At 61.7% G+C, this 21,737-nt stretch overlaps 1 protein-coding gene and 1 pseudogene across 5 annotated transcripts in view; both read left to right on the forward strand.

Annotated features, from left to right (window-relative positions):
- LRRK1 (leucine rich repeat kinase 1) overlaps positions 1–6,495 on the forward strand; it is a 134,587-nt gene extending 128,092 nt beyond the window's left edge. For all 5 annotated transcript variants that reach the window (XM_089311165.1, XM_089311166.1, XM_089311167.1 and 2 more), the window contains 3 exons: positions 1,508–2,358; positions 2,707–2,808; positions 5,585–6,495. In XM_089311165.1, coding sequence (XP_089167291.1) covers positions 1,508–2,358; positions 2,707–2,808; positions 5,585–5,762 — 1,131 coding nt within the window. In that variant the 3' untranslated portion in view covers positions 5,763–6,495. The remainder of the gene's footprint in view (positions 1–1,507; positions 2,359–2,706; positions 2,809–5,584) is intronic.
- Positions 3,096–4,876, forward strand: LOC149122934 (uncharacterized; annotated as a pseudogene).
- Positions 6,496–21,737: the final 15,242 nt, after the last annotated feature.

Below are 21,737 nucleotides of genomic sequence, written 5' to 3' on the forward strand. Positions count from 1 at the left end.
TCCCAGCCCTGGCCCAGGGCTGCGCTCCCCAGCCCCGCCAGCTCCGCCACACCTCAGGGATCAGACCAGACGGGCAGGGCGGTCCCTCCCCAACTCCTGCCGCTGTCAGCGCCGTGGCACCATGCCCATCTAGGCTCTCGTTCCAGAAGCAGCCCCTGCACACACCCCTCCTCCATGACTGTCATCATCCAACTCCAGTTTGCCCCTCTGCAAAATGGGCATGATCAGAACGAACCCCGGGTCCTGGCGTAGCCAGCGCCGGAGGCCGGTGCTCTGGGGAGCGGGAGCGTTGTTATGACTTGCTGACAGCTGCAGAATAGATGAGTGCTGCCCTCCAGCCGGCTCCAGTTTCAGTTCTTAAAAAAAAAAAAAAAAAACAGGTCTGAAATGAACCTTAGAGAACGCGGGAGAGCAGGGCACAAGGCGGCATTGAAGGCCGTGGCGGGCCAGAGCCCCCAGCCAGCGCGCCTCCTCCTGCACCACCGGGGGGAATAAAGCCGGGTCTGTGCGAGCTTCCCTCGCGGTGCTGCCCCCTCGGAGGCCCTCCTGCCCGTGGCCACGCAGTGCAGACCCCTGCATTCTTGCACGCACACACCCACGCCCAGCCAGGACCTGGCCCGAGCAGGGACTCCAGATCGAGGCTCGGCCCCTGTTTGCCTTGGCTGCCTCCTTTCCCTAAAGTCCTGGGTGTGGATTCCGATACTTTCCCAGGGCTCCTCGCCCCGGCTGCCGAGCGAGAGGTCGGTCGCCCAGCCTGCCCAGGCCCCCCGACTGCCCCTCGCTGGCACAAGGCCAGGATCCTTGCTCCGTCCTGACTCCAGCTCTGTTCTGGGGAGCTCCTCCTGCCCCCAGCGAGCCTGCCTCTGGCGTGTAAGGCTGCGCATTCAGCCCTGTGCCTGCAGCTTTGACCTCTGCCCATGACCTCCGAGGGCTGTGGCAGAGGCTATACTTCATCGCAGGGGTGGGAGGCACCCAAGGGCCCTGCCAGTGAGATCAGGGATCTCGTTGGCTGGGAGGGTGGGCACAGCGGGCCGACATGTGCCCCCGGGAGAGGGTTGAGTTGGGAGAATTGGTTCACCAAACACGTGTTGTCCACTTGAAACAGGAACCATGTGGTGTCCCAGGACCACAGAGATGACTAGGACTTAGCTCATCCCCGTGCCCAGCCAGAGCAGGGGAGCCAGACATGGTCTCGTGGAACCCTCCTCCTGGTGGGGGCAGGAGGCAGGGAGCCGACCCCACGCTGCCTACAGCTGCTGTCACATTAACAAGCAGCACCCACGGAAGGAGGGTGCGTGGCCCCAGGCGTTAGCCAGCCCCCTGCTGCAGGGGCCGGAGGTGCAGTCCAGTTGACAGCACCCTTCCCGGAGCCGCGGACCTGCACCTCCATACACAGAAGGGAGGCGAGAGAGCTGTGGCGGGAGCCCCGGCCTCTCCAAGCGCTGGCCGCTCGGGGTGCGGGCGTGTGGGGTGCAGGAGCTTGACGCATCCCCGTCTCCTCCTGCAGAATTCCTTCCTGGTGCTGGCAGGCCTGGCCGACGGGCTCGTGGCGGTGTTCCCCGTGGTGCGGGGCGCCCCCAGCGACAGCTGCTCCTACCTGTGCTCGCACACCGCAAACAGGTCCAAGTTCGGCATCGCGGACGAAGACGCACGGCAGAACCCCTACCCGGTGAGGGCCATGGAGGTGGTCAACAGCGGGTCCGAGGTCTGGTACAGCAATGGGCCAGGCCTGCTGGTCATCGACTGTGCCGCCCTGGACATCCGCAGGCGGCTGGAGCCCTACACGGCCCCCTCGGCCGTCACCGCGGTCGTGTGCAGCTCCGAGTGCAGGGGCGAGGAGGTCGTCTGGTGCCTGGATGACAGGGCCAACTCCTTGGTGATGTACCACGCGGCCACCTACCAGCTGTGCGCCCGCTACTTCTGCGGGGACCCCAGCCCCCTCAGGGACACGTTTCCTGTGCGGCCCTTGGGCCCGGAACCCCCAGACACCCACAGCGCTGCCCCGAAAGAGCCCGAGGGGGACTGCATCGCAGACGTGAGCATCATGTACAGCGAGGAGCTGGGCACGCAGATCCTCACGCACCAGGACTCGCTCACCGACTACTGCTCCCTGTCCTCCTACTCCTCGTCCCCGGCCCACCGGCCCGCCAGGTCCCCCTGCAGCCTGCCCAGCTCCCCGGCCAGCTGCTCCAGCGTGCCTTTCTCCACTGACTGCGAGGACCCAGACAGGCTGCAGGAGCCCAGCGCCACGCCCGACAGGGCTGAGCTGCAGCTGACCCCCATGGACGGGGACGCGTTCAGCCAGCACCTGCAGGCCGTGAAGGTCCTGGCTGTGAGGGACCTCATTTGGGTGCCCAGGTAGGTTTCCTGGGCCTGCCTCTGGGGACTGGGCCGGGGAGCCCTGCGGCTTCCCTAAAGATGCGCGGAGACCCGACGGGGCTGTGCTAACACACGTGCTTGACGCCTTGACTGTGGCATCTGTTGGGCAAACCTAAGAGCGGCCGTGATGTCTACGCTCAGCTGCCCGCCGGCCGGCTTGAGGCCACAGTCGGTAGTCAGCTGTGATTAGGTTTGCACCTGGGAACGTTCTGGCTGCCCAGGGCCCGCCCGCCCCGGTAACCTGATCCCGGAGCAGAAACTGTGCCTTTCTCTGTGGGGCTCCGTTCCCTGCAGGACAAAACGCTCTCCCTTCTCTCTGGTTCCCAGGCGCGGCGGCGATGTTATCGTCATCGGCCTGGAGAAGGACGCAGGCGCCCAGCGGGGCCGAGTCATCGCCGTCCTAAAAGCCCGAGAGCTGACTCCGCACGGGTGAGACGGGGCGAGCGGCTCCCAGGGGACCCGGGGGGCGGCACGGGGAAGCCAGGGCCCCAGCACCAGGTCCCACGCGTGGCCCCTGGCCCTGCTGTCCTCTGTTCCCACATCCACCAGCGTGGCCATCAGGCTAAGCAGGAACAAGCCGGGCTCCTCCAGCTGCTGCTAGGGTCTCAGTGAATACCCGCTGACCTGGGCGTCACACTGTGCAGGGCTGCCTGTTTCTGGGGTACCCAGTGACCTGTAGACCAAGTGCCCGATCTGGGGTACCTCTGCAGGGCCAGATGGAAATAGGGGCCCCCGAGGCGGTTTCCTCTCACGCTTGCCTAGTGGGGAGCCACGCCCAGGCTGTAGCAAGTGGGGCCGTCTCCAGGCAGGGGTGCAGTTGGGACGTGGACAGGCCAGCCTGTCTAGGACACAGCCTGCCACGCCGGCGCCCGACTGCTCTTCCTGGCGGTGTGTAGCGCTTTGTGTTGAGCAGCAAGCACCGTGTGGGAAATCTTCCTTATGAAAAGCCCTTCAATTTAAACACACACGTGCACAAATATGTGTGAGTGCATGTACATGAGTGTGTAAGTGTGTGTGCATGTATGAGTGTGGTGGGTATGTGTATATGTGTGCATGAGTGTGTGTGTATGTGCAGGAGTGTGTGTGTGTGCAGGAGTGTGTGTGGCAGGAGTGTGTGTGTGCAGGAGTGTGTATGTGTGCAGGAGTGTGTGCAGGAGTGTGTATGTAGGAGTGTGTGCAGGAGTGTGTGTGTGTAGGAGTGTGTGTGTGCAGGAGTGTATGTGTGCATGTGTGTGTGCAGAAGTGTATGTGCATGTGTGTGTGCAGAAGTGTGTGTGTGCATGAATGTGTATGTGTGTGCAGGAGTGTGTATGTGCATGAATGTGTATGTGTGTGCAGGAGTGTGTGTGTGGCAGGAGTGTGTGTGTGCAGGAGTGTGTGTGCATGTGTGTGTGTTCAGAAGTGTGTGTCTGTGCAGGAGTGTGTGTGCAGGAGTGTGTATGTGCATGTGTGTGTGTGTAGGAGTGTGTGTGTGCAGGAGTGTGTGTGTGAGAGTGTGTGTGGCAGGAGTGTGTATGTGCATGTGTGTGTGCAGGAGTGTGTATGTGCATGAATGTGTATGTGTGTGCAGGAGTGTGTGTGTGGCAGGAGTGTGTATGTGCATGTGTGTGTGTTCAGGAGTGTGTGTCTGTGCAGGAGTGTGTGTGCAGGAGTGTGTGTGTGCATGTGTGTGTGCAGGAGTGTGTATGTGCAGGAGTGTGTATGTGCAGGAGTGTGTATGTGCATGAATGTGTATGTGTGTGCAGGAGTGTGTGTGTGGCAGGAGTGTGTGTGTGCAGGAGTGTGTGTGCATGTGTGTGTGTTCAGAAGTGTGTGTCTGTGCAGGAGTGTGTATGTGCATGTGTGTGTGTGCAGGAGTGTGTGTTCAGAAGTGTGTGTGCAGGAGTGTGTGTGCAGGAGTGTGTATGTGCATGTGTGTGTGTGCAGGAGTGTGTGTGCAGGAGTGTGTGTGTGTGCAGGAGTGTGTGTGCAGGAGTGTGTGTGCAGGAGTGTGTGTGCAGGAGTGTGTGTGTGTGCAGGAGTGTGTGTGCAGGAGTGTGTGTGCAGGAGTGTGTGTGTGTGAGTGTGTGTGGCAGGAGTGTGTGTGTGCAGGAGAGTGTGTGTGTGTGTGTGCATTCACGCACGTGTGTATGTGTGCTTTGCAGCACCTACGCCTCACACTGGGCTGTGCAGTCGGACATGCATCCATCCATGGCCAGGTGGGTTGTGACATCGTCCGGAGCATCAGGGGACAGAGACGCCCATCTGGCCTGCATGTCCCAAAGCAGGATGATGGGCAGGGCGTCCTTGGCCACTCCACTCCCGTGCCCACCCGCGTTGAGCTTTCTCAGACTGAGGCAGTGACCCTTGCACTGTGAGTGGCTCTAGAAACAAAATCTGGGTTTGCTCTGAGCCCCGGATGTCTCTGGACGGCCTTGAACTCGCGGGTCAGACTTCTCCGAGCAGGTGGTCTGCAGACCAGGTCGGCTGGCCTTGGTGTGCCTGCGGTTTTCACCTATCCACTCCCAAAGCCAGGTTCTATCAAGAGCCAGGCACGCTCACTGGAGTGAGAGAGCCGCAAGCGGCCAGCTGCCAGGACAGTCCTGGCAAAGCCGCGGGGAAGCCGGAGGCCTCCAGACACGCTGGTTAACAGGAGAGTCTCGGCCGGGCAGGAGCGCGTGGGGAGAGGGTGCAGACTGCACCAGGGGCCACCAAGGAAGAGTCGCCCAGGAGCCAGCCACTGTGACCCTAAAGGAAGCTCGTGGTGCACCCAGAGCCCGTGCAGAACGGTTCTGTAGCCCCAGACCCCGTGTGTGCATGACTCGGGCAGTGGTCTGCTGCCGGATAATCCGCCCTGAAATTCCTGCGAACAGAATGGGAGCAAAGGCTGAGCGGAGCGGCCGGGAGTCGAGGGCTCACGCCCGGCCGCGGGCCGGCCCCGGGCAGGACCCCAGGCCGCGGGTATTTTCTGGATGCTTGGAGGTGAGGCCCAGAGGATGTGTGGCCTTCGAGGGAGTCCGGTGCGCACAGGCAGTTCCCGGAAGGGGGACCGGTGCCCCAGCCTCTTCCTTAGATTTGAGGCCTCAGCCCAGAGTGTTTCTCACCAGGGAGAACGGGCCAGGGCATCCCAACGCCAGCTCTGCCAGCCCGAGGAGGTGCAGGCAAGGGGCCCGGTGCCAGCCAAGAGGCGGCCCCGTGCCTCTTCTCAGACCCCTTCTCTCTGCAGGGCGCTGGTGGACGCAGCTGTGGTGGCCAAGGACACGGTTGTGTGTGGCTTCGTGAATGAAGACACGGAGTGGTGCCTGGCCGTGTGGAGGGGCTGGGGTGCCCGGGAGTTTGACATCTTCTACCAGTCCTACGAGGAGCTGGGCCGGCTGGAGGCTTGCACACGGAGGAGAAGGTAATCCCTGTGCCGCCACGGCCGTCGTGCAGAGCCGGCCTCCGCCTGCAGCCCGCAGCCCCTCGAGGACACTGGGAAGTGACTGGGACTCCAGTGGTCTGGGGGTTCTCGCTCCTCAAGGGTAAAGTGACCTAAGCACCCCGTCTCTCCACTGCAGCCTCCACAGCCCCAGGCAGGGCAGTGGGCTCCGGTGGGAGGGGCCCCCTCCTGCGTCCCCCATCAGCTGCCAGGAGCAGCGGAGGGGACCCCACTCTGGGCTGGGCCCCACCACAGGAGGCAGGGCCTTCCTGACATAATGGGCCTGCCCAGCGCCCTTCCTGGATCTCAGATGGAATTACACAGAGGCTCTCGGCTGGGGAGCCGTCCGGGGCAGGGTGGGAGGAGGGCCGTGACCCCGTCCCCTCCTCCCCTCCCCTGGGGGCCCCCAGGCTCGCAGCCCCTTTCATGAGCTCTCAGTCCCAGGGCCCGGGGTGGGCGTGGGCAGGCAGCGATCAGATGTCCCCTGCCCGGGGAAGTCTGTGCCTGAGAAGCCCCCAAGGGCCCTGGTGAGGCGCGGTGCCCGCTCTGTCCGGGCATGAGTGAGTCCCTTTAAGTGCCAGCCGGAAAGCCCAGAGGCCCGGGGGAGCCTTTGCATTCTTCTCCCCGACAAAAGGAAGGAGAAAGTCCGTTAGCAGCCTCGAGAAAGGGCCTTGTGTTTCAGGCTTTGGAAAATAAACTCGGACGCAGCTGGAGCACAAGCCCTGTTTGTTTGCACGTAATAATCTTGTTTATCACTGTAGCAAATTAAGTGACGTCTCGGCGGTTAGGCTGTGCCTGGGAATTCCCAGCGAGTGGAGCTCACACCAAATGACGGATTGGTCCAACCCTGCTGCACACGGGGACGGCAGAGCACAAAACGCAGGATTGGCCGTGGGGCGTCGGGACGCCAGCGAGCATTCCTGTAAAACACGCACACACAGCCGTGTGCACACGTTGCACACATGCACACACACAGGCCCGTGTGTGCCCCTCTTTGCCGGGAGTTGGCCAAGAACGGGAGCTCGAATGGGAGATGTGTGCAGTCCAAGTCATTGACCCTTTTCTCAGGCTAAACGATAAAAACCAAACGTGGGGTGTGCTGAGGGGTGGGCAAGCGTGGGAATACACAGACCCTCAGGAGGGAGCGCAGGGCCTCTGCGGAGAGCTCTGGGCCCTCCCCGGGCCTCGCTGCCCAGGGCAGGGATGGGCGGCCCCGGAACTGTTTCCGTGGGCGGAGCCTGCTGCTCTGTGTCAGAACAGCCTAAGGAAAGAGACCCCCCCACCTCCCCTAGGGACTCGGGCTCCAAGCCCCAGGGGGCCGAGGGTCTGTGCCCCCTGCCCGCTCCACTGCTTTTTTTTTAAGACTTATTTTATTTATTTGAAAGACAGAGTTACAGGGAGAGGTAGAGACAGAGAGAGAGGTCTTCCATCCCCTGGTTCACTCCCCAGATGGCCGCAACGGCCAGAGCTGTGCTGATTCGAAACCAGGAGTTTCTTCCAGGTCTCCCACATGGGAGCAGGGGCCCAAGGACTTGGGCCATCTTCAACTGCTTTCCCAGGCCATAGCAGAGAGCTGGATCGGAAGAGGAGCAGCCGGGACTAGAACCGGTGCCCATATGGGATGCCGGTGCTTCAGGCCAGGGTTTTAACCTGCTGTGCCACAGCGCCGGCCCCTCCACTGCCTTTCTTTCACCCCAGCCCCCCAGCAGGGCCTTAGGGGTCACTGTCCCCCTCCTCTCACTCTGGGGCCCACAGCTACCCATTAATGCCCCAAATACAAACCAGGTCCCCTGCCCCCAGCTTGCATTCTGTCACCTGCAGCCAGGTGGCTTTGCCACCATGCAGGCTCCCCGATCCAGACCCCATCTGCTTCCCCACCTCACCTTGTCCTGCCCCAGGCCCACGCCAGGTGAGGGGACCCCTTCACACGGTTAGAAACCATGCAGGAAATGGTTCATGAACTTGAGGACATAGAGATGGAAATAGAAAACTCACCACGAACTCCAACAGTGGACTATCAACTCAGGGGGGAAAGTTTGCAATCGAGAGACAAATAGCTCACTTGCTATTATTATATAAAGAATTTCATATTTGTCAACAAGAGAGAGAAGGGGCCGGCATTGTGGTGCCGTGTGTTAAGCTGCCGCCTGCGAGACCAGCGTCCCACATCAGAGCGCTGGTCCCAGTCCCGGCTGCTCCACTTCTGATCCAGCTCCCTGCTAGCACACCTGGGAAGGCAGTGGAAGATGGCACAAGTGGCTGGGCCCCTGCACTCGTGTGAGAGATCCTATGGAGTTCAGGCTCCTGGCTCTGGCCTGGACCGGCCCCAGCCATCGTGGCCGTTTGGTGGGTGATCCAGGGAGTAGCGCAGAGGAGTTCGCGGGAAGAGCGCTCTGACCGTGGCTGTGGCAGGCGCGGCTCACTGCACTCTTCTCCTTGGGCATCATTTCCCAGCAGCCTTTGAGGCGGAGGTGGCTCAGCGCTGAGCCCCAGCCAGGAGCCCGGTGGTCAAGCCGGGCTGGTCGAAGTGCCTCCTAAGGGGCCCGAGTCGGCAGGGGGCACTGTGGCCACGTCCCCTGCCCTTGTCTTCCTAGAGGGGCCGTGAGAGCTGGGCCCTGTCTCTGGGATGCTGGGAGCCTGCCCACGGGGCTTCCCCCGGCCTCATGGAAGCCAATCATCTGCATCCCCTGAGCCCTGCAGCCAGAGGTGCTTCCTAAACCCTCAGATCCGTCGTCCGTTAGCCCAGCCAGAGCCCTGAGACTCGGCGAGTAAGCTGACGGCTCCCTTCTCTGCCGGTTCTGGGAGATGGACCAGGGCTGGGTGGAGGGCAGCGTCACAGGGCCAGCCGCGCCGCAGTCCATACTCCTGCGTCACACGAGCCACGAGAGGGGCCACAAGCTAGGGTGTGGTGGCCTTGAGGGTGAGTTACGCTGCCCACCCCGCCCTGTCACCCTGGTGTCTCCCGAGGGAAACAGCAGTGACGATTGCTGCCCCAGCGTGTATGTGACAGCCCGGCCCTGCCCGGCTCCCTGCCCTCTTGCAACTCCTCTCTCCCCTGCCTCGAAAGGGCATGGGGAGAAACACAGCTCCTCCTGCGAACCACTCAGGTCCTGGTAGGGTGGTGACGGGGCCGGAGGGTCGGAGCAGGAATTAAGATGCCTCTTAGGTCACTCGCATCCACATCAGAGTGCCTGGTTCAAGGCCCAGCTCCACTTCCATCCCAGCTGCCTGCCGACGTGCACCCTGGGAAACGGCAGGTGATGGCTCAGGTCCACGGGTTCCTGCCTCCCACGGAAGAGACCTGAGTTCTAGGCTCCTGGCTTCAGCCAGGCCCAGCCTCAGCTGCTGTGGGCACTGGGGTTGTGAGCCCGTGGATGGAAGACATCTCTCTCTCTCTCTCTCTCTCTCTCTCTCTCTCTGCAACTCTGCCTTTCAAATAAAGAAAAAATGAAAAAAGTGAAATGGGAATAAGATTAGGCATAGACATAAAGTCAAATGCATGTCCACTTTGCCGACAGCGGTCTCTGCCGTCCCCAGGACTTCCACCAAGGCCTCCTTTCAGGCCTGCGTGGGACCCGTGGCTTCCACAGGTTGGCCAGGGGGCGAGGCTGTGGGATCGGCACCGCCAAGTGTGCCTGTGGAAGGGGGACATTCGCCCCTCGCAGGCGAGACCCCTGCATTGCCTGTGGGAGGCCCCAGGGTGCGCCCTCCTCCACCCCGGCCCTGTGGCACTAGCCGGAGGTCACTTGGCCCCCCTGGGTCCCAGGGAGGAGCCCCAGAGGGTTCAGGCAGCCCCAGGGAGGTGTCGGGACAGCACGAGGAAAGCTGGAGGTTGGAGCCACTGGCGTGGGGGCTTCACCCAGCCACCCTGACCTAGACGTGGCCCTGACACCCGCCAGCCCCTGCCCTCACCCGCACTGCCCAGCAGTGACACACGGGCTGTGCCCTCACGCCGGGCTCCACAGAGCTGTCCTGTGCAGACAGGAGCTTCTCAGAGGAAGGCCAGGGAGGAGAGGGCCTGCAGCAGGGAGTCTCACCCTACAGAAAGGTGGGCGGCCGCAACCAGCTTTGGAACCAGAAACGCCCACCCAGACAGGAGCCCCACACGTTTTACTGTGGACGGAGGCTGGAAAGTGGGAGCTGTGGTTGGACCCACGTGGGAGGTCCAGAAGAAGCTCCTGGCTCCTGGCTTCAGCCTGGGCCATCCATGGCTGTTGCAGCCATTTGGGAGGTGAACCTACAGATAGAAAATTTCTCTCTCTCTCTCTCTCTCTCTGTGAATTCAGCCTTTCAAATAAATAAATCTTTTTTTAAAAAAAAGAAATATACGCGTAGCATTCTTCATTCATACATACGGAGACAAAAATGCTGACCAAAACATTGCTGATAGTTCTCTCTGGCTGGTGAGCTCATCACTGATTTTTATCCTTTTTATTCTGGCTTGTCCTGGTTATTTCTTTGGTAATAAGAAGCAGATAAAGTGATCAAACTGTCCACTGTGATTAACTGGCTTCACTGTTGGAGCAGAGATGCAAAGGCTATGACTGCTCCACTTGGCAGCCGGAGCTCCCCAGCAGCCAGGCCCAAAAGGTGACCTTGGCCAGTGACCCCGTTCCGGGGCGGCACGGTCGGCTCCGTCTGGGTCGCACGGAGCACAGAGGGGACGCCGGGAAGGATGTCCACAGCAGCATAGCCGCAGGCGGCTCCACCGGCCGCCACGCATGGCCACAGCCCGGGCGAGTGTGGCCCCCCAGCGTCCTGGCTGGAGTTGGGCTCTGGAGCACCCGGAAGCTGACTGCCTCCTGCAGCCGAGTTTCTGGGCGAGGCAGAGACGGTGCTGGGCAGGGGCGGCTCCCACGCGGTGACAGCAGCCGCCTCTCAGCGTCGCACCTGCCTTGCGGCTGGAGCTCTGCCCACATCACTGTCGCTACAGAGAGGGGCCTTCTGGCTCCCTCCGGAACCCCCGTCTGTCTGCCGTCTACACAGCTCTGAGGGCCAGGGCCCGACTCAGAGCACCAGCTTCCGGCTGCCTCCCAACTAGGCTTTCTCAGCAGGCACTGGGCGGACCCTGCCACCTGGACTTCAGCTGTCCTCCAAGGCCCCCTGCGTAGCTGGCCCCGCAGGCTCTTCGGCTCTGCTTCCAAGGGCACGTGGTTCTACACGTGTTGCCCTGAGGCTGTCGGCCCAGCACGGGCCAGGCCGCCCTGGGCTGCTCCGGAGGGCGCCTGTCCCTGAACCACCAACGTGTGTCACTGTGCTCCTCCTGCACTGTCCGATTACTGCCACGCTAGGCCTGGGCAAGGTGGGTCCGCTGCAGCCAAGTCCACCACCTCGCAGCCACTCTGCTCCCCTTGGGGTCTCCGCATCTCGTCTGCAGCCCCCACTGCCCCCTGCTCTGGCTCTGGGAGCCTCAGCTCCCGCCTCCACACAATGGGAGGGTTCAATAGAGACAGGACGGCAGGGTCGCCCACAGCTGCATCCTTGGCCCTGTGTGCTGTAGCTGCTTGTCCCTGAGGCCTCAAGTCCCCAGATGTCACCAGCTTGGCGGCTCCATCGGCACTGGTGACCGAGCCGAGGCCTGGAGCGTGAGGGCCGCCACACAGCCAGGACCCTGTTTGGCTGGCTCCGGCTGAGCCTGCTGCCTGGGATCCTGGATCCGTCCTTCCTGGGTCCGGGCTCAGCCCCTTCTCCGGAGACCTGCATTCTCCTAGTCCAGAGGTTGAAGGGAGTCAGGATGGCACTGTTGGAGTGGAAACTCCAGGAGGCACTCTCTCCGTGTGCCCAGGCTGTCAGGGATGCCACCTGTCCTCCAGCGGCGTGGCCTCCACCCCGGTCTGCAGGGGAGGACAGAAGAGGGAGTGGAGAGGGGCAGGGTCCACAAGGGGCAGGGAGGAGCAGGAGGAATAGAATCCACGCCCCCCACCCCCACCTCTGAACTGGCTGCCCTGGGCTGCCTGAGCTGCGGCTGCAGAAGTGAAAGTACGGGCACTCGTTACCTGGGTTTTGTTTAGAAAAGAGGTTTCAGTGTGACCGGCACACACCAGGGCCGAGGCCCTCAATGCACAGCTGCTGCTCCTCAATGGAGCCCATGGGGAGACCCCAGCGGGGGAGACCCCCAGGGAGGCTCCTGAGAGGGGGCCCGGGGCCTGCCCGAGGGGGCCAGGGCTGCACCCCTGCCCACCACTGGTCCGCCCAGGCCCTGGACTCCTGGCTTCTGAGCTCCCCTCTCCTTCACTTGTGTCTTCAGGGGCAGAATTCAGAGAGCAGAGTGACACTGATCCTTTCCCCAGCTCCTCGGGCTGCCTGGCCCGGGGGGCCCCCTCCCCCGGGACCTCCACCTCCCCTGTCCCCTGCCGCTTGGGCTGATGAAGAATCGATGGCGTGTGCTCAGCAAACCACCTGCAGGCCAAGGGCCCTGAGACGCAGAGCCCCAGGGCCCTGAGCACAGGGAGAGTGGCCAGGGACAGGGGCCTCCGCTTGGCCCTCTCTAAAATAATTAACTAATTGATTTGAGAGGCAGAAGGAGAGAGAACCCTTTTCACTGGTTCACTCCTCAGACACCTGCAATGACTGGGGCTGGGCCAGGCCAAAGCCAGGATGTGGGTCTCCCACGTGGGTGCCTAAGACCCGAGCACTTGAGCCCCCACCACTGGCCCCCAGGGTGTGCACTAGCAGGAAGCAGGAGCCAGGAGCCCAGGGTGGGTCGGGGACCCAGGTATTCCCGCATGGTCACTAATGGTCTAACTGGTAGGACAAGCGCCCACCCCTGCTGGCCCTCTCGCCCCGCTGGAGGCTGCACAGAGGAGCAGAGCAAGAGCTGGAGGGGAGCCCAGGGCTGGCTCTGTGTGGCGGGGGTTTCCATCCTGCCTCTGCGGGTGGCCCTCGGGGAGACCTCGGGGAAGGCCCCGTTTCCTCCCTGACAGATGGGAAGACAGCACGGAGCCGACTTAGCGACAGTGTGCAATGGGGCGCGCAATGGGGACACAGCTCAATGGAGGGTCTCTGCCCCATAGTGAGTCCACCAGCGTGTGTGTGTGTGTGTTATTGCACACATTCATGTGTATATGTGTGTACATATGTGCAGTTAATATGCGCGTGTGTGTACATACACACGGGTGTGTGCCTGCATGCGTGTGTGCTTGTGGGGGCATGTGTGCTTGTGCGCAGATTAACATGTATGTGTGTGCACATATATGTGCTTTGTGGGGGCATATGTGCTTGAATGCAAACGTGTGTGTGTGTGTGTGCGCGCGCGTTAACGCACTCTCCTCCCAGACCTCCCAGGTCATCCCTGCCCTGGCATCCAGGTCAGGTCCTGGGGCTGAGAGAGGGGAGGATGGGCCCTGACCAGGCTGGGCTGTGGGAGTCAGCGAATGTCAGCCTCCTCCGTATGTGTCCTCTCCCGACAGCCAGCCCACCCCAGCCATCACTGGCACCCAATGATGATGGCCGGGCCCCTGGGGAGGTCAGAGGCAGGTGCCTGCGCTCATGGTGGCTAGCACCTAGGGGTGTGGCCAAAGAGACGTGCTGCTTGCCAAAATGTAGGCTCCCCTTGCCTTCCCTCCTCGGAGCCCAGGACACATGGCCGTGGGCCCCAGCCTGCCCAGCCCTCTCCCCTGGCCTCCGCCTCTGGGAGGCAGTACCCTTGCCCACAGCCAGGGGGCACCCTAGTCCGAGCGGCCCAGCCATGGCCCTGGCTGCTGTGCTCTGGCCCGGTCTGCTGGGGGCCAGGTCAGGCTGAGAAGCGCATGGCCCTGGACTCCTGGGCCGTCTGCAAAGAGCTTGTGGGCTTGATGAGTTTACTTTACCAAGTATCCCCAAGTAGGAGCCCCTCTGGGCAGGAAGGAGCCTTGTGGGCGCGTGTGGCCACTGGTAAATACAGACGCCCAGGAGGTGGCAGGCAGAGGCCCAGAGCAGCCCCGGCCTGCCTGGGAGCCAGCGGGGTGGGGGCGGGCTTGTTTCTCGGAACTTGCTGGTTGACATCTCACATTCCTTGTGTCATAGAAATGTCTTACGATGTAACTTGGCTTTTCCTCATATGCCACAGGCTTGTGAAGAATCTGTATGTGAGCATGTGCTCCCGTGTCTGTGTGTGCACGCCTGCAGACGCATGTGCACACGTGTGTTCGTGCACCCATGCTTTCAGCCCCCATGGTGAGGTGCAGGCCCAGGTAGGGCCCTGTGTCCCCTCTGTGGGGTCAGTGGCATGTCGGGAACAGGGGGACAAAAGCAAGGGGTATTGGGAAGTCCAGAGAAGCTTCTAGAACCACAAGGGTCTCCTGGCTGGGGCTCGCCACGCCTCACCCCGCTCTCAGCAAAACTCAAGACTTCTCAGTCCCCCACAGGCAGCAAGGGGTGTGCCCGCAGCTCATGGCTGCATGAGCCGCACAGACATGCACTGGCCCAGAGACAGCCTGCCCCTCGCAGGAATACGGCTGCCCCCCTCCTGGCCCCTCAACGGCAGCACCAGAGAGCGCTGGGCCCTGCGGGGACTCACGGGGGCTCTCTGGGGCCCCGTGCGGCTTGGCTCCAGCGCGCCGCTCTGCCTGGCTCCCCTTACTCCAGAACCACAAACTGACAGCCAAGAAACACAAGACCCAGAGCCACATGGACAGCGGGGAGCAGCCAGGCCCAGGCAGGCGGGAGGCTGCGCTAAACCAAGTGACCCTGGAGCTCCGGTTAACCCTGAACTTGCCTCGTTAGCCCTGGCAGAGGTGCGAGAGCCTCACTCTTGGGCCTGTGAGAGACACACCCAGGGCCGTTAGGGAGAGGAGGAACCCGAGGGGGCCGGCAAGGCTACCTGTGTGGCCGGCCAGTGGCTGGAGCCCTGGCGTGGAGATGGCAGCCAGGAGACAGATGTCTCCATAAAGGAGCCCAACAGAACCTCCCCCCGCTTCGGCCCTCCCATCCAGAGGTGGGGCCTGTGCCCCCTCCCCTTGAATCTCAGGATCTGTAACTTTCCTGTCGCCATAAGAGGAGGCAGAACTCACCCGAGGAGCCCGAGCCACTGGATATGGGACCACCATGTTGTGAGGGAGCCCAGGCCACAGGCAGAGGCCATGCATGAATGTTCTGGCTGCCGGCCCCACTGAGGTCCCAGCCGGCCGCCGGCCCGGGGGAAGCAAGAGCAAAAGACATCTCCAGATGACTCCAGCTGTGTGGTCCCCATCGGCCATGGACTCTGCAGCCGGGGCCTCAGACACCGGGGTGGAGGGGAGAGCACCCCGCTGGGCCCCGTCCCAATTCCAGCCCACAGGACCACGAGGGCGGGCAGGTGGCTGCTACACGCTGCCCCGTTTGGGATGCTTTGTTATGAAACAGCAACACGCACCAGCGGCCGGGGAAGAGATTCGGCCTACCGTGTCCCCCAACCTTCTCTCACGCCTGCAGCTGTGGCCAGGACCTGGGAGACCACGGGCCATTTGGAGGGCTGCCCCTCTGCAGCAGCAAGCCAGGCCCGGGGCTGTGGGCACGGCCTGTTGGCAGAGAGCTCACGGCGAGGCCCCACCGCCCTGGGCCTGCACACACACCAGGGTTTCCTCCCAGGCCCAGGGACTGGCTTCTTACCCTGGCCGAGCTCCGGGCTGGGTTCCAGGCCACGCTGAGTGTTTCTGGGCCTGATGGATGAAGGCGGGGAGGGGGCTCAAGAGTCAGGGGTTGCCATGGCAACCAAATCCTCCCCAGGACCAAATACAAACCCCAGCTGCTGCTATGGGTGGCGAACTTGGAGAGGAAACACACCTTGCTTTGGCCACTTGTTTCTGGCCTGGGCCACTGTGAAGGCCTCCTCTCCATCAGCCACTGGGACCCTGTGGGAGTGGACAGATGACCAGGAGTTTCCAGGAAAGGGGCAGGGACGGCAGGCAGGTCCTGGCTGTGCAGAGGAGACTGGACAAGGGGCCGGGCGGCCTGGATGAGGCTCAGAGCTCTGGCGTCCCCAGTGGCCAGCAGCTGCCTTCATTGGCCACCAGACGAGCCGTGTCCGGGCCCGAGGCCCTGGGAGGCTGTCCCGCAGAGGCCTTTGTTCTGCTGAGTCACAGGCCGGGGAACTGAGGGCAGGAGAAAGGCCCCAAGGTGTGGGTTTGGCCGCCCAGAATGTGGAGCCAGAAATGACCTTGACCTTCTCCCATCCCCACTGTGCACACGGGAAACAGAGGCCCAGAGAAGCCGCCAGCCCAAAATGTGTCGTTGCCACGGACAACCTGGCCACAGCGCTGGCCAGCCTGGGAAAAAGTTGTTCATCGTGGTGGGGGTGGGGGTGGAGGAGGTGTTTGTTTTGTTCTGATTCTTAAAAAGCCTGAACCAAATCTGCTTTTTAAAATGCTGCTCCAGGACTTGGCGCTACTTGCGGAGGGCCTGAGAGGGCAGAGGCAGGCGGAGAGGCGGGGCCGCACATCCCAGCCAAGACCCTCGGCTCTGCCTCGCTCCTGGTGGACCGTGCTGTTCCTGTTCAGTCCGTGCCTGAGGCCAAAGGGTCAGGCCAGGGTCTGTGGCCACTTCTTTTTCCTGTTTTATTTTTTAAAGATATATTTATGTTTTTATTTGAAAGACAGTTAGAGGGAGAAAGGGAGAGAGAGACAGACAGACAGACAGACAGACGGATGGAGAGAGGTATCTTCTGTCTGCTGGTTCACTCCCTAAATGATTGCAACAGCTAAGCCTGGGCCGGGTGAAGCCAGGAGCCAGGAACTCCATCCTGGTCTCCCACTGGGTGGCGGGGCCACTGCTTTCCCAGGCGCATTAACAAGGAGCTGGATTAGAAGGAGCAGTTGGGACTCGAACCGGCATGCATACGGGATGCGGGCGTCGCAGGCAGCAGCCTAGCCCCAGTTTCTGTCGTTTCATTCTGTGGGCAGCTTCCACGGAGGACTGAAAGGTACAGGCATCTGGAGGTCATCTCTCGTCGTCACACAAGTTCAGTTGTCACATCTTGGCGACACCGATCCCACCCTGTGACGCAGCTGCAGGCTTGGTTGAGATCTGAGATGGCTGTGACAGAATGGGTGCCACTGCCACAGGACGGACGGGCGCTTCCTGTTGTTGCCAGGTGGCGGCAGCTGGCTCCCAGCCTGGGTTCCATCTCCCAGGGCTGTGAGGCCCCGTCTGCTGGCGTAGGCTCCGCCCACTGCACCTGCCCCTGGATGAGGCACCGCCATGGGGCAGCCCGTGGGCATCCACCTGCAGGAGGCCTGAGTGGGAGGAGGGAGCTGAGGACAGCCATGGGCTCCGGTGCTCACCGGGCTCAGCAAGGGCAGGCCACGAGGACACAGGCTGAGGTTTTGAGAAAGCGAATAGAAAAGGGACCAGGCTGTTCCCGGCAGAACCTTCGTGGGTGGGTCTGGCTCTCACGTGGGAGGAGCGTCGGTGAGCACTCCTTGGGCGCCCCGACAGTGACACCACGGGGATTGAGAGGAGCTGGAGAGACAGAGCACGTCCCTGGGTCCACGGTTGTCCCTGAAACTGGACCCCACTGCTAACCCCTGCTGGGTGAGGCCGGGGGAGCAGGCCCCAGCTTGCTGTGCCCAGCAGTGCAAGTAGGGAGTGCCAGGTGGACACTCTAAAAGGCTGGGATGGCACAAAGTACCAGGGACAATGGCAGGCAAAATGAACGGTTATAAAGCAATGAAGTGAGACCCATGAAGGTGACCGATGAACACACGCTTTGGCCTCCTGCTCCTGTTCCTGCATTCTAAAAAACAAAAATTGCAGAAAAAGCATTTAAGAAAATAAACTAATTCCTGGCAGTGCTGGGGAGACTGTGGCCAATTGTATTTTCCAAGATGGCCACAGGAGCTTCCCTGCTACTCTCCTCTCATCCAGCTGGGCCTCTGCTTCGTCTCCGGCACCTTAGGGGAGGGGATGCCAGGGGGCCAGCTGGCTCCATTCCTGCCTGGTGTTCTGAGCGTGCTCACTCGTGGCACACAGACTCCATGCTGTGAGGAAGCTCCAGCAACACAGGGGCCTGCAGGTGCTCCCGCCAGGGCCCTGCACCAGTTCCAGAAGGGCCCGTTCCTCATCAACTGTCTCAGAGGACAGGGACGCTCTCAGGGTCATGGGTGGTTTGGATCTGAAGAGTGAGGCCCAGACTCCAGCGGTGGTGGGAGAAGCTCTGCGGGCACCTCCCGGGTAGGGAAGAAGTGAGGCTCCCAGGGCGGGTAGTGTGCACGCGAGGGATCCTGCCCCCAGGAGGGCCCCCACCGGCCCAGCCCACCTGAGCACAGTCCAACCTCCCACCCACTACGGCGGGAGGTGAATGGACACCCCCTGTACAGATGTGTGCCCACAGGGGGTCTCGCGTGGAAAGACAGGACTTGATGAAGGCATCCCACATAATGGAGGAAAAGATGCCAGAGATCGGACTCCATCATTCAGGAAAACTCACGCCAGCTCCAAGGAGACTGGGCGGCCCCTGGTGGGTGCCTTTCTGACACTGGGTGGCACAGAGTCTTCAGATGTCGCCCCGAGGACAATGCTGTGAAAGCTATGAGGGAGGGGCCGGCGCTGCAGCGTAGTGGGTAAGGCTGCCGCCTGCAGTGCCGGCATTCCATATGGGCGCCAGTTCAAGTCCCGGCTGCTCCACTTCCGATCCCGCTCCCTGCTATGGCTTGGGAAAGCAATGGAAGATGGCCCAAGTGCTTGGGTCTCTGTGCTCACATGGGAGACCCAGATGAAGCTCCTGGCTCCTGGCTTCGGCCTGACCCACCCTGGTCATTGCAACCATTTGGGGAGTGAACCAGCAGATGGAAGACCTCTCTCTCTCTCTTTCTCGCTCTCGCTCTCTCTGCTTCTGCCACTCTCTCTCCGTAACTCTTTCAAATAAATTAATAAAATCTTTTTTAAGAAAGAAGAAGAAGGAAAATACAGAGGCAACCTGATGAGCATGAGGGGTGGGTGAGAAGTTTGCTTGGCTTGACTGGGGCATGTCCCAGGCAGCCACAACAAGGCTCCTTCCACTGATGAAACCTTGGAGAGCTAGACAGCACCTGCTGCCGAGTGACTTCTAGAACGTTGCAGGATTGGTATGTTGGGCAAATAGCAGCAGCGGCCTTGGAGAGCAACTTGACCGTGTGGCGGCCACGTGCGTCGGCCACATGCGTCGGCCACATGCGTCCGCGCTCCCGTGGGCCCCATCGCTCTGTTCCCCATCGCTCTGTTCTCTCTCACAGGGAGTGGTCAACAGTAAGGGTAAGTGAGCTGAAAGAGGAAAACTGAATTCTTCATCCAGGCACAAAGGATTGAAGGGTTCAAAGGCCCCAAACCACAATACACGATCACCTCACGTGCTTTGGGGAGGCTGTTACTTTAAGAAATGAAGGACAATAACAACTGTTGGAGAGGATTCACGAAACTTGTGCCCACTGCCAATGGGAGCGTGAAGTGGTGCAACCACTGTGGAAAACAGTGCGGCAGGTCTCCGAAAAGTTACAGAGATCTCCTGTGATCCGTCAATTCCACTTCTGGGTAAAATACCAAGAAAGGGGGACTCCAGTAGGTACTGGCTCACCCGGGGCCACAGGAGCAGTATTCCTGGTAAGTAAAAGCAGAAACAGCCCAGCGCCCATCAGCAGGGGCGTGGACACACAAAGTGGGAGACGTCCGCACAACCAACCGTCACTCAGCTTACAACAGAAGCCGGTCACGGAAGAACGCAGCGGTGTGGTTCCATTCAGGGCGGAGGCTGGAGGGGTAAATTCAGAGACCGACAGTGGAGAGGTGGCTGCCAGGGGCCGGGGGTGACGGGAATGGGGGGGGGGGGTTCTTTTGAAATGAGCAGGGGAAAACAGAGAAAGTTCTAGAAATAAATCGTGGCGATGTCGCACAACATTGTGGATGGACCCATTGTGGATTAAGGACAAGGAATCGTGCATTTAAAAATGTTCAAATGGCGCATTTCATGCTATGTATGTTTCACCACAATTTTACAAAACCAACTTATGAAGCATTCTATGGCTGTAAATAAAGTTTCTGGGAACCCAGGAGCAAAAGCCAAAACAAAACAGTCTGGTTTTGCAAGGCAGCGCCACAGGGGCCAGCAGGCTGAGGCTGCAGGCCCAGACCTGGCCCCCCAGCCTGGCCCAAGTGGGGCCCGATGGCAGTCCAGGCTGGGGCAGGGCTCTCCGCGCACTCCTGGGAAGGCGGAGGCCTGCGCCCTTGGCCTCCTCAGCTCCCCACCGTGGCGTGGGGGCCTTCTCCTGGCACCCCTGCAGTCTCGGGTCGGGAGACCATCACCCCCTCTCCACTAGCCCACCACTCTGGAAGCAGCCAGTGCCAGGGGGCCTTCAGGGCGCTCACTGGGAAAGACCGTCTCCCCCAGGACCGCTGCAGTCGCAACAAGCAGACGCGCATAAACCACCTGGGGCACAAGAGAGGCTCAGGAAAAGCAGTTACTCTTTCCTGTTGGTTCTTAAGCGCATGCGAGCTTAGTTTGTGGTGTGAAATCCGGGCAGTAACTCTCTCCCAGACGGCCTCAGTCCCCTGCCACGTGCACTCAGGAACCTCCTGTGTGGTCGCAGGGCCGAGCCCCGGAGCGGAAGGGCCACCTCTGCTGTCGAGGCGCTGGGACCGCTGCAGTAGAACAAAGGGAGGGAGTCGCCGAGGGCTCACCGGTGGGCCCGGGCGCGTTCTCAAGCTGTGTGGCTCGCCACCACCTCAGGCTGGAGGTGCAGGAGCTGCAAGACACGGCTGCTGTTCCGTGTTTTCCTGCTCAGGAGGCTGGGCTGCCTGCGTGGGCTCACCCAGGGAGCGGCGGGCTCCAAGTGCCGGTGCCCCTGCAGCCCCCGCGGGGGGAGAACCCACGGGAGAACAGGCAGCCTCCACGCAGCTGGGGGCAAAGGCTCATTCTCCTGGGACAATGTGCAGGGCTCTAACGGCCTGATTTGGCAGGAACCTCCGAGAGGAAAACCGGCCTCTGTCTCCCGGTCCCGCTGGTCCCCGGCTGCCCGGAGGCCTTTGCCAAGTGCTCGGCACCAGTCACTGCAGCCTGTGCACAGATGGGCCTTGGCACGCGGGCAGCCCGGGAGCCAGGGAGCTGGAAGCCGCTTACAGCCACTGTTGGAGACTTTGTCCCTGCAGATCTAATGGTCACACTTGTCGGGAGAGCGGTCACGCCGAGGACAACCCAGGGTCCAGGGGTGTCGGTGGTCGTCACAGCCGCTCCCCACCAGGGGACCCCCCCCCCCGCCAGGGGTCCCACCGACAAGGCTGGTTCTGGAGCTGAGCTCTGCTGTGGCTGCCGGGCCTCAGTGCCAGGGGCAGGCAGGACGGATGCAGACCCCCTGGTCCTCCCCCAGAGCAGGGGGGACGGCTCCCTGGACAGGCTGCAAGGCCTGGGGGGCCCAGGGTCCTGCCGAGGGGCAAGGGCTGGAAAGGAGGAGAGGAAGGGCTCCGAGGTCCCCCTCCTGCCCCAGACTGCGCAGAACTGGCCTGCTTGGGACAGGACAGTGTGCGGCCGCAGTGCTGCGAGCCGGGGCATCCAAGATTGGGATGTCTTCCGGGTTCCAGACCCGAGTCCCTGCCTGAGACTTCAGGGGTGGGGCTGGGGCTGGGGGCAGTGAGACTTTGGGAAAAGCTATGGCTGTCTCACAAGTCCCACCCGCAGCCCCCATGAGGAGAACAGATGACGTCCCGCTTCACCGCCAATGGCATGAGCAGACCTTGGGCCAGACCCTCAGAACCCTGCCATCCGTGCCCTGCAGGGAGGGTGCCCGCAGCACTGACGTCCCCTGGAAAATGAGGGCCTGCGACAGGCTGCACACGGCTCTGGTGGCACAAGGAAGGCCAGGCTGCCCTGCACCCCCATAGTCAGACCCCAGCTCAAGCGACTTGGGCCACCTGCCTGGGCAGCTGGGGGGGGGGGCCCGAGGCCCAGCCAGAGGAAAGCTGGGGGCAGCAGCTCTCAGGGTTCTCTGCACAGCCTTCCCCGGGGACAGTGGGCAACTCAGTGCCCAGAAAGGAGAGCCCA

The sequence above is a fragment of the Oryctolagus cuniculus genome, chromosome 12 (genome assembly GCF_051225735.1).
Source record: "Oryctolagus cuniculus isolate XC-2025 breed Fujian yellow rabbit chromosome 12, ASM5122573v1, whole genome shotgun sequence".
In the NCBI taxonomy this organism is placed as follows: domain Eukaryota; kingdom Metazoa; phylum Chordata; class Mammalia; order Lagomorpha; family Leporidae; genus Oryctolagus; species Oryctolagus cuniculus.